At 43.3% G+C, this 10,883-nt stretch overlaps 2 protein-coding genes across 3 annotated transcripts in view; one reads left to right on the forward strand and one right to left on the reverse strand.

Annotated features, from left to right (window-relative positions):
• slc10a7 (solute carrier family 10 member 7) overlaps positions 1-3,095 on the forward strand; it is an 8,323-nt gene extending 5,228 nt beyond the window's left edge. Inside the window, exons 11-13 of one of the 2 annotated variants that reach the window (XM_031851448.1) lie at positions 110-255; positions 383-425; positions 1,620-3,095. In XM_031851448.1, coding sequence (XP_031707308.1) covers positions 110-255; positions 383-403 — 167 coding nt within the window. In that variant the 3' untranslated portion in view covers positions 404-425; positions 1,620-3,095. The remainder of the gene's footprint in view (positions 1-109; positions 256-382; positions 426-1,619) is intronic. The other variant, XM_031851447.1, reaches the window with a different exon arrangement.
• A 682-nt stretch (positions 3,096-3,777) lies between these two features.
• On the reverse strand, positions 3,778-8,781 carry reeld1 (reeler domain containing 1). The gene is made up of 6 exons (XM_031850922.1): positions 8,604-8,781; positions 8,193-8,463; positions 7,851-8,005; positions 6,847-7,669; positions 6,357-6,375; positions 3,778-5,888 (listed from the first exon to the last, which is right to left on the reverse strand). Exons 1-6 carry the CDS (start codon positions 8,704-8,706, stop codon positions 5,274-5,276), a joined length of 1,986 nt encoding a protein of 661 aa, XP_031706782.1. The 5' UTR covers positions 8,707-8,781; the 3' UTR covers positions 3,778-5,273.
• Positions 8,782-10,883: the final 2,102 nt, after the last annotated feature.

Below are 10,883 nucleotides of genomic sequence, written 5' to 3' on the forward strand. Positions count from 1 at the left end.
TCTTCCTCCCTCCCTCTCTTTCTCTTCCTCCCTCCCTCTCTCCCACTCTCTCTTCCTCCCTCCCTCTCTCCCTCCCTCTCTCCCACTCTCTCTTCCTCCCTCCCTCCAGGTATCCCCATGTTGAAGATAGTGTTTGAGGGCTATGAGCATCTCTCTCTGATCTCGGTTCCTCTGCTGATCTACCATCCGTCTCAGATCCTCCTCGGCTCCGTCCTCGTGCCGACCATCCGGAGCTGGATGACCAGCCGGCAGAAGGTACACACACACACACACACACACACACACACACACACACACCTACACACACTCGCACTCTGCTCTGGTCTGAGGTAGCGGGCTGCATTCCAACCCTAACCTCCTTACCTTTTCTCCTCTCCTACAGTCTAGTGTGTTGTTGCGATAGGGCCGCATTCCAACACTACTGAGTGAGTAGACGCCTAAACGTGTCCTTGGAGAGCTGCCTGTAGTTCTTCTGTCTTCAGCAGAGCTGTCGTATATGTGAGACGTTGTCTCCCTCTGCTGGACCACTTTCACTGTGATTCAACACTTCACCCACAAAATGACCGTTTGTACGTCAATTACTCGAGTTAAAGCGTTGCTTTAAAACAAAGTATGCTCACTACTTCACAAAAGTACAATTTAAAACATGTGGGACTCTTGTATTCTGGTGTTTTGAATCTTGAAAGAGTTTTGTGTTTGTAAAGTAAACGACTGGATCAGTGAGACTTCATCAAACTGAGAGAAAGTAAAGTTTTCTGAAAGAATTAAAGGGAACACGGAGAGTAATCTAAATACAAATGTTCATGTCAGGGTGAAGTATTCCTTTAAGTCTGGTGGTGGTGGGTGTGATGATGATGATGATGATGATGCCAAATAATTACTGTTAATGTGAACAACATGGAGTTTAAATCTGTTGAAAATAACTTCAACTTTCAGTTGAGTCAAACGTTTGAACCTTCGATGAGTTTCATATTGACAAACAAATACGTCAACAGTTCTAATAATCAGATTAAACAAGGATAACATTGTGATATATGACTGAAAGTAGTTGTATTAGTTGGTTGGTAGAATAGTTGACTTCTTGTTTCAGCTCTATTTATCTCTAACATGCAGTCAGTGAGATAAAATAGTGTTTGTTATTTTATGGCCTTTAAGATATAACTGTTTACTGGAAAACGATAACAGTCAAATGAAGCTGTTGACTCTGATCGAACAGGACGAGAACCTTTTATCATTTATTTATTCTGAAACAGGAAGTGAAATAATTGACCGGAGGAACGTCGTCGTAGTTTCACTCGGTGGGACGTCTTTGTTTCTGTTCTGAAGACTCACGACATGATTTAGTGTTTGGTGATGATTAACTCACTGCACTTTACAATCGTCACAGTTTACCACACAATGGAACTTTATCTCTTCCTCTTCCTCCCTCCCTCCTTCTCTCCCTTCCTCTCGCCCTCTCTTCCTTCCTATCTTCCTTCTCTTGCTTTCTCTCTTCCTCCCTCCTTCCTTCCTCCCTCCCTCTCTTTCTCTCTTCCTTCCTCCCTCCCCTTCTCCCTCCCTCCGGTTCATCGTTCCATCTGAATGTCTCACTCTCTGCATCTCTTCTTCTCTCTGTTCAGGCGATGAAGCTGTCAACTCTTCAGCCCATCTGAGGAAGATGAGTTTTGACCTCGGCGGAGGGATACGGTGAAACGTGCCTTATCACAAACAATCAACAGAGACCTCAGCGCGGCGGAGGGCAACGCCGTGCACCTGCCGCCTCGATATTCTCAGTTTCTATGACAACAAAAAAACTTATATTTCATATTTCCATCATAAACATTCTTTTATATTTAAAAGAAAATAATAACTTATATTTTTATATGAAATACCTGCAAAAAAGAGGATATCTGCTTGTATTTTCAAAGACAAATGGAACGTTTGGTTTGAACAGCCGCTCCCAGCAGGAACAGGAAGGGGCGGAGTTACTGGGACCAGTCTTTTATTTTATGTTTTTATTTCTTTTGTTATTTTCTATCTTTTTTTCTACAGTTATCTTTGTCCGAGCTGTCACTGCCAGAAAATGAGGACGTGTTACATTTATGATTTGATAGAAACAAACTAATGCGTTTAATATACAGAATAAGAATGACGTCAGTTTCTGATTCTTTCTCAAATATTACGCTCGTTGTTTCACATACGTTTGTACGCAGATGATACCGTATTCTATCTGAGTGATGTGGTGGGGATCACGTCACTTTCCATTGTCATATTGAACACCGACCCAAATCTCAGAATGACCATGCTAACATGCTAATGTTTAGCTGGTATAACCATGGTCACCATCTTTGAGTTAGCATGCTAACATTTGCTAATCAGCACGATACACAAAGTACAGCTGAGGCTCGTATGAATGTAATAAAACAAAGTATTGAATACAAGTCTTGACCAAATGATGGCGCTGGATGAAAAGTCAGAGGACCACCAAAGTAATTGGGCTTCATCATCTGGGCACCATGAATGTTTGTACCAAATCTCATGGCGATCCACCCAACAGCTGTCTGGACCAAAGTGGTGGACTCGACACTAACCATTTATCCCATTCAGAGAGATGACAGTGAATGTATCATCATCACAACCAATCAGAACTGGAGCTGCAACATGTGACATCCACTCAAACAAGGATACAAGTATTTTTAGTCAATGTTAGCGGCTTTGTGATGCGACCAAACGGACATTAACCTGTGGAAAATGTACAACACAAGGGCTTTGCTAAGGGGCACTTAGGCAGTATTTCTGTTACTTGTTTGCTGGTGTCACTACCAAGCCTTACAACCCTCTGGTGTTTTTATGTCAATTCTGATTCCTGCGGGACCTTCTGATTGATATGTTTGTGAACACCTGATTGTGTTTCTGTTGTAGCACTTGTTAGCATTAGCATGCTAAATCAGTCTACTGGATAGTAGCACCACGACCAAATTATTTAAAAAAAACGTTGGCCGTGGTTGTTCAGAGGGGGGTTTTGCAGATCCTCTAAATTCAATCGCTCTGTCTGGCTATTGGGTCATCGAACATGAGATGATGAAAGACGCCTCGAGTGTATCGTCGTAGCCTCGGTAACCCGCTTGGAACAGATTCCTTCACCGGAAACCACCGTTATAAGAATGTTAAGTTGACTGAAAACGTTTGTTGTGACTGGAGATCAAATCCGAATCGTTTTCAAGTCATCTCTGACTTTACTGCCGAGGTTTCATCGATTGTTTTACTAGAAGTATATTTAGGAAAGAAAGATATTGAGCCGGGTATGTAAAGGTGTATTCTTCCACTTGTTTACATAAAAAAAGGATTCAGAAATAAACCTATGAACTTTAAAAAAAAAAAAAACTTGTTTTTTCTGGACTCATCCTATGTATCTGTATTTATAAGGAGTGTTTTTGTAGCTCATATCAATATTATATGTACTGGATGGTGAAGTTTTAAATCATGCTTTGTTTTGTGTCTTCGTGCTGGTATCAGGCCAGTTTTGTCTAATCAAATGAGGAGGGAAAACATTCTGGGAATTATTTGCAACTCATTAGTTTCACTGACCCATGGTTTTTGGACAGATGGCTCTTCTGTCACCTCGATTGGATGAAGTAATAATAAAATAATACTGTAAAAGTCCTGCCAACAGACCCGAGAGGCCTTCTAACACACAAAAAGTGTTATGAAATGACTCAGCAACCAGGACTACTGTCCATAAAACCCTCACGATACAACAGCCAAAATCAAGAAATACACGATGTATAATACTGAAAATATACTTTATTATGCAGGTAAATCCTGCTTTTTTACAAATACTTTATCCAATTTCACAACTACAGAGCTGGATTTACAGCCTTTGCATCACCAACGCTTTCTATTCATCAAACAAAAAAGTGTCCACTGAATGGTGTATGTCATCCTAGCCTTGTCTTTAAATATCCTTTCTATCAGGAAGCAGATTGTTGCTTTAATTCTCTAAACATGTTGGAGGCAGAAAAACTCTAGAGGACACAACACTAAGCCAAGAACATTTTCTTGAGCACGAGTTAGCTATTTTGAAAAAACAAGATCAAAACTCCTGCGAACTTGCTAATGGCCCCTTGAGGGTACAGTTATACACTCCACAGTATGGAAGTGGGTGGAACAAATGTTATGGAAGATTTCTATGATCAATCGGGAGAAGAGTCAAAGTTTTTTCTATCTATGTCAATAAACAGAGTCTTGAGAGAATCAACGTTTTCGTCATTTAATAATGCTTGCAAGCAGGAGAGCGTCTCAACAGACACATATTTCAGTGTACAGTAGAGAGGCTGTCTCAACCAAGTATCAGAAACACACATTTTAAAGGAGAAGAGGCTCACTCCCATTTCGTAACTCATACATAGGAGAGAACAAGTTTCTCTGCGCAGGCTGTATTGATCTGCTCGTTATTTGGTTTCAATCAGGACGTTCATCTTTCGTCCTCGGGTGAGGATCATAACACATCCCACAAAACAAACAGTGCATCAGGTTCAAAACTTAATGATTAACTACTAAATCAAGAGAGACTGCTGTCCTTAAACAGTGTCTGTGTTAAAAAACATATTTTTGCCATTACACAAACTTCATGTTAGTCATTTTTCATTTAGAGCATCGGTGGTGCAGCTAAAAGTCTCAAATGATGTCCCAAAGTTCATATTTTGGCCTCAGTCAAAAACTCTAAAAGTCGAAAAGTCTAAATCGGAAAAGGGTTCATCTCCCAGAGAGCATGAATGGGGGTGCGAGACGAAAGCTTAGCCTAAATACTCACTATGATTCATCCTCTGAGGATCATGAATATCCATGGCTAATTTCCTGATCTGCCAAGTAATTCTTGAGATATGTTGTTAGCCATCAAACATTTTAACTTCATGCTAAACAATGGGCAATCTGGCCCAAAGCTATTCATCTTGTTCTGGACCACGACGACAGAAGGACTGACAAACATCATTATCCCCAATGTTATTGGAGGTAAGAATAAGGTGTTTTGTGAAACCTTGTTTCACTCATGTTTGACCATTAGTTTCATGTTTTTAGAATGCTGTAAGCTATCTTGGTTTAGAAGCTAATGGGAAATTCATGCTAGGCTATCTAGCTACCATTAATCAAGATAAATTGGTATTTTTCAGTTAGTAACAGAATGCTACACTACTTTAGTTTAATCTAATGTTGCTCAGGGCATCTTACCCAGTGGGATTATTTCTGCCCTTATGAAATATTTTAGTACCTTAAACTATCTCTGTAGGCAGCCTTCAGTCTCCAGGTGAGGGCAGAACATCGTACTCTGCCAGGAGCACAAAACTGTTCTCTCTGATTCTCCGGACTCGGACCAGATCTCCACACTCCTGGACGTGGAGCAGCCCTCTCTCGCCTCTCCCGTACTCCGTCTCCCTGTCGTTCAGCGTCACCTCTGTTTGTTTGCCGCAGGCCTGGCGGCACATGTACCTCACCCCGACCACCAGCACCATGCCCAAGCCCGCCGAGCAGCCCAGCAGCATGCCCAGCTCCCACGCACTGTGTCTGGCGTTAATGTCTGGATACTTCCCCTCCTTGTCTGGAGTATCGGGGGGTTTGGAGGGAGGTTTGGGTTTAGTGTCGGTTTTGGGAATGTTTGGTTTCAACATGTGGCCAAAATTTAAGTCGAAGTTCGGGTCGAGGTTTGGATGGCGTTCAGGGTTTGGGTGAACCACTGTTCTTGGTGTTTGTAGTTTGAGGTTGGGCTCAGTATCAGATGATTCAATGTGGTTCTGGATTGGCAACCTCTGACCTAGGGTAAGTTGCTTGGAAGGTATAGGGGTGGAAGATGTGAGAGGGTCGTAGAGAGAGCGCCGGGGAGCTGGAGAGGGTTCTGGGTGAGGGGAGGTAGTCTGGGATGACGGCAAAAAAGAAGAGGTGGCAGACAAGTTTGAGGAGGACGTTGGAGTAGCAGTAGAGATGGATGAGGAAAACGAATGAGGTGAAGGAGGAGAAGAAATGGAAGAGGTAGAAGAGGCACTTGAGGAGGAGAGGGCTGGAGAGATGGTGGGAAAAGAGGTCGGGGAAACGGTTGAACCTGTGATGGATTCAGAGGAGGTGAAAGGAGACGAGGAAGAAGTAGATAATGGGACTGAGGCAATCAAGGGAGCTAATGATGGATAGTTGGAGGAGTTTGAGGGAGGTTTGGTAGAAGAGGTTAAGGAGGATGGCAAAGGGGAAGTAGAGGAAGGGTGGACGAGGAGCAAATGAGGAGGAATGGAGATCGGGGAAGGAGACAGGAGAGCAAAAAGGGCTGGAGCTGTTTTGGGTTGGTTCTTCATGGAGGAGGAAGAGGGAGAAGATGACAAAGACGTCCATACGGATAGCGGGGCTGAACCTCTGGAGGGATAAAGAGGAGTGGAGGGGGGAACAAGGGAAGAGGCAAGCATAGTATGGGTGGAAGAAAAGGGGGTAGACACTGAAGGGGTGGTTGAGGGAATGGATGCAAAGATCAGGCTCATGGTTTTGAGCTTCGCTTGAGACGGAGGATCTTTGACCTCTTTACCCTCACCCAGTGTGAACCTTGAAGGGAAGGGTGGAGGGTTGATGGATCGAGGAGTTGCTGAAGATTGAGTTTGCTTCCACCCAAGGGTAAGTGTCTGGGGGGCAGAGGTTTGGGAATGTTGCTGGGACCATGGTAGGGGGGAGATACTCAAAGCCTCAGCTGGTGTTCTAGATTTGGACTGGTCTGTCTGTGGATGGCTAGCTTGACTCCGAGTTTGAGTTGGGATAGTTTGGGGCAAGACTTGGGTAAAATTGCTCAAAGGTTGAGGTTGAGGAGGACTGCTTAGAGGTGCAGCTGTTTGAAACCGAAGCTGATGTGGACTGGTTTTCCTTGATCGAGTTTTGGGTCCAGATGGACTATTTTCAGGCTGAGGTAAACTGTTCATGGGTTTGATGGGAAAGACATGGATGGATAGAGAATAGGCCTGACTGAGGGGTGGAGTTGTCTGGGTCTTGACGAAGGACTGAAGGGTAGGGGTCTTGGATGGGAGAATGAATGATAAAGAGGTTCGGGACATAGATGAAGGTTCTTGGAAGAACGGAAAGATATGGCTTGGACCAGTTTGAGAGTGAAGAAGAGGTTTGGTTGAAGAAGTTTGCGAGTGGAGAGAAGGTTTGAGGTGAAGATTCTGGGTCCGAGGCACGGACTGGCGACCCTTTTCATCCTTGATTAAACTCGTGTGGGACTCGCTAGTCCTCCAGGGCTGCGATGAGCTACTCTGGGTCACAAACTTTACTGATCTAGTTTGGTCCTGAATTGTCTCTCTTGGATTCTGAGATGTGGATCTTGAGAGATTTGCATCGTGGAAGCCGTGCTTGGTTGAAGGTATAGCTGTGGTGGTAGGAACATGGTTGGTCAACTGAAGAGAGCTTTTGGGGTCCTTGGAGCTTCCTGTGTCCGTTCCTGCCTCTTCAGCCTCACCTGAGACGGATCCTGAAGTTCTATAGGTTTCATTCTCACTGCCTTTGGTAGTATTTTGATTAGATCCCAAAATAATAGCTCTGTTCTTTCTTTCATTGCCCACCTGGTTGGTCAAGTGGTTTGTCTCCGAGACTGGACGAGATACTGGTCCGAGGGTAATAGCATGGCTGGCTGTCTGCTTCGTTTGTTTGTTTGATGCTTTATGGGCTTATGGTGGATAAAGACACAGAAAGACGGTCATTGCAGGAGGCCTAGTCCGTGTTTTACCTTGGCCTCCAGTTGCATTTCATGACTTATGACATAAATAATTATATTAAATTAAGACAACTTCTTCAAACTGAAGGTAAACAAAGGGGCACAAACATTCAGCATTGTACAGGTTGCATACCTGGCAGAGCGGTAACTTCATCTTCCTGTAGTGCAGAGTTCCCTCCATCCACCACGCTGATGTTACTCCTAGTCCAAGGACGACGACTCCCATCAAGCACCACTGCAGACTCGATACCTGCCCAGTATACAAAGTAAGACTGCACCACTGTGATGCTGGAATGACAAAAGAGGTAGCTGAATATACAATGATGCAATTATGCAAAAAGTTATGAAAATAATTAACCAAACATTGTGCCTTCACCAGTATTTAAATTGCATAAATATTTGACTGCAAGTTATGAAAGCAGTTCTGATTGTAAAGAACAAACCCTAAGCTTTACAAACCTCGACTCGTACTCACTAGAACCTTATGTCTCCCATGGGGCCCTCGGGGGCCCTCCACACAAACGACAGGTTTCTCTTCAGCTGTTTGTCCGAGTGCGTGAGGGTGTCATCCTCCGAGAGGCAGCGCAGGGTGTGGGTGCCGGGCGGTGTGAGGGTCCAGGAGCCGCCCACCAGCTGCGGGGCCACGCCCGTAGACCTGGCTCCGGTTCTGGCTCCGACTCCGGGACCCTCCAAACTGCGAGCCTGGAGCAGGAAACCCATGAAGTCCCGAGAGCTTTGGACCGTCACTGAGGACACAGGAGATTAGTAGTCGTAATCAACTGTGCCAACGAATAGAATTAACTTACAATTTACCGCTAGTTAAAAACCATCACAGTAGCTGGTCGATAACTGGTTCGTTAACTAACCAGTAGTTACATTTTTGTACCTGTTACAAACTGTCCAGGTAGGTAAGAAGAGGCGGATGTGCGCAGAGCGACATGGACCCGCTTCGGATCCCGTGGTTGAGCGCGGATGTGGCCGGGAATCATGTCCCGACACGAGGCGTGGCCGGCACCGCGGGAGAACGTCAGGGTGGAGGGAGCCAAAGAGAACAAGACCACGCCCACCCCGAAACACAGGAGGGGAGACTGCATCTCTAAAGACAATCACAGCAAAGAGAGACAAGTGGAGAAGAGTCACTCGACTTTCGGTCCGACTGAAATTAACGGGATCACACCAGCCGCGACACCCAATCGGGACCAAGAGGCGTCCTTCCTGCCCCGCTATGTCCGTTCCCCTCGCTCGAAACCACACCCATCCTCGAACTCGGCCTTCATTTCGATCTCAACTACGCATTTGTTACGTTTCGTGGATGAATCTTGAGCGCTTGCAACGTTATCGTGTTGACAAAATCCGTCAACAGACAGTAATCAAACCCTCGTCTGTGGTTGTTGACACGCAGATAGAGAGAATCAAAAGGTGGAACAATACCGGCTAAAAAGTAGTTGTTGCGGCTGTAATATTATTACTTTCCTCAGTAACAAGTAGTGGTGTAAAGGATCCCCTCTTTGCTTTTCGGCCCGCATGTGAACCTTGGATTAATTCCACAGTGTAACGTTAATCAGAGTGTAAATAAAGTTTTACTAACGATGGTTCTCCTCCAATATTCAGTAGAACATGTGTTTCTGATCTCTGATAATGTTTCTTTGTAAACAACCAATCAGTGTTTAAACCAACAGGAGGAGAGCTAGTAACGTTAGCAGCACCGCTAACGGCTAACCAACAGGAGGAGAGCTGGTAACGTTAGCAGCACCGCTAACGGCTAACCAACGGAGGTTCACTTCGGTTACATTATGATGCCTTCAGGCTCTGCTCAGTGAACATGAGTACTGGCTGAAGGTAAATTATAACGTTATCGTGGTGTGTTCACAAGTAATCTGTAAAATGTAGTTTGTGATAAACTAGAATAAATCCAGTAGTTTGAATGAGATGTTTTTACGATGATATAAATGTATGAAGAAGAAAAAACACTATAAATCACTATAACAAAGTAAAAGTATAACATTTAGAAGTTTTGATGGTTTACTAACTTGAAAAGGTTGAAATGAGACAAAGAAACACAAAAGTATTGTTACATTTTCATGGTTGTCTTTGAGAACGTTTCCTTTGTGTGTCAAGTGATTGTAAAGGAGATTTAGGCTTCTCTAGTCCACGCAGTCGGTATTAATTAATAAATGACTTATGATAATAGTAATTAATAATATTCCTGATTGACCAGGACTTTTGTAATTATGAGTCACACCTCAAATAAATAAGTTATTATTTATCTTTTTCTTTTCTTGGCTTATTGATACCTTCTCTGGATGTGTGTCTCCTGTCAAAGCAATTCTTTGTTTGCTTTTATCAACTCATTTGCAAATATTTGTTGAACCGTGACAACGACGCTACAGTTTAGCTTTGTGGGTTTTGTTAGTTTTGTGTTTTTTTGTTTTTTTAGCTCTTTATACCACGTAGTCACACTCACTGAGCATCGAACAACCACACGGAGGAGTTTGAATTTGTCTGTCAGGCTCAGAGTGGCGTGACAGGACACACACACACACACACAAGGAAGATAAAGAAATTATTCTGTAGTCGTCATGCAGCAGACAATGAAGGATAATAACCAGAGTGACTGCAGCTCAGTTTCTTTACATGAAGCTGATCAGCTGCTGGTAGAAGTTTACTAAGGGTTGTACTTAAACACAAATTTAATTTACTTTTACATGAGTATTTACATTTATACTTTTCCTCCACCTCAGAGGTACATATTGTACTTTTTTACTTCACTACATCTTAGAGGTACATATTGTACCTTTTTACTTCACTACACCTCAGAGGTACATATTGTACTTTTTACTGTACTACATCTCAGAGGTACATGTACTTTTTACTCTACTACATCTCAGAGGTACGTATTGTACTTCATACTGTACTACATCTCAGAGGTAAATATTGTACTTTATACTGTACTACATCTCAGAGGTACATATTGTACTTCATACTGTACTACATCTCAGAGGTACATATTGTACTTTTTACTGTACTACATCTCAGAGTTACATATTGTACTTTTTACTGTACTACATCTCAGAGGTAAATATTGTACTTTTTACTGTACTACATCTCAGAGGTACATATTGTACTTCATACTGTACTACATCTCAGAGGTACATATTGTACTTTA

Source organism: Anarrhichthys ocellatus, unplaced genomic scaffold (assembly GCF_004355925.1).
Source record: "Anarrhichthys ocellatus isolate YVR2014 unplaced genomic scaffold, GSC_Weel_1.0 scaffold11, whole genome shotgun sequence".
Lineage (NCBI taxonomy): Eukaryota > Metazoa > Chordata > Actinopteri > Perciformes > Anarhichadidae > Anarrhichthys > Anarrhichthys ocellatus.

Bases quoted from the DNA above. Each gene is read 5' to 3' on its own strand.
- reeld1 (XM_031850922.1), bottom strand. From the start codon at position 8,706: ATGATTCCCGGCCACATCCGCGCTCAACCACGGGATCCGAAGCGGGTC. The intron at 8,464-8,603 runs GTACAAAAATGT...CTGTGTCCTCAG, and splicing joins ACCTGGACAGTTTGTAACAG to TGACGGTCCAAAGCTCTCGG. The intron at 7,670-7,850 runs GTATGCAACCTG...ATCCACCATAAG, and splicing joins TGAAGTTACCGCTCTGCCAG to CCCATAAAGCATCAAACAAA.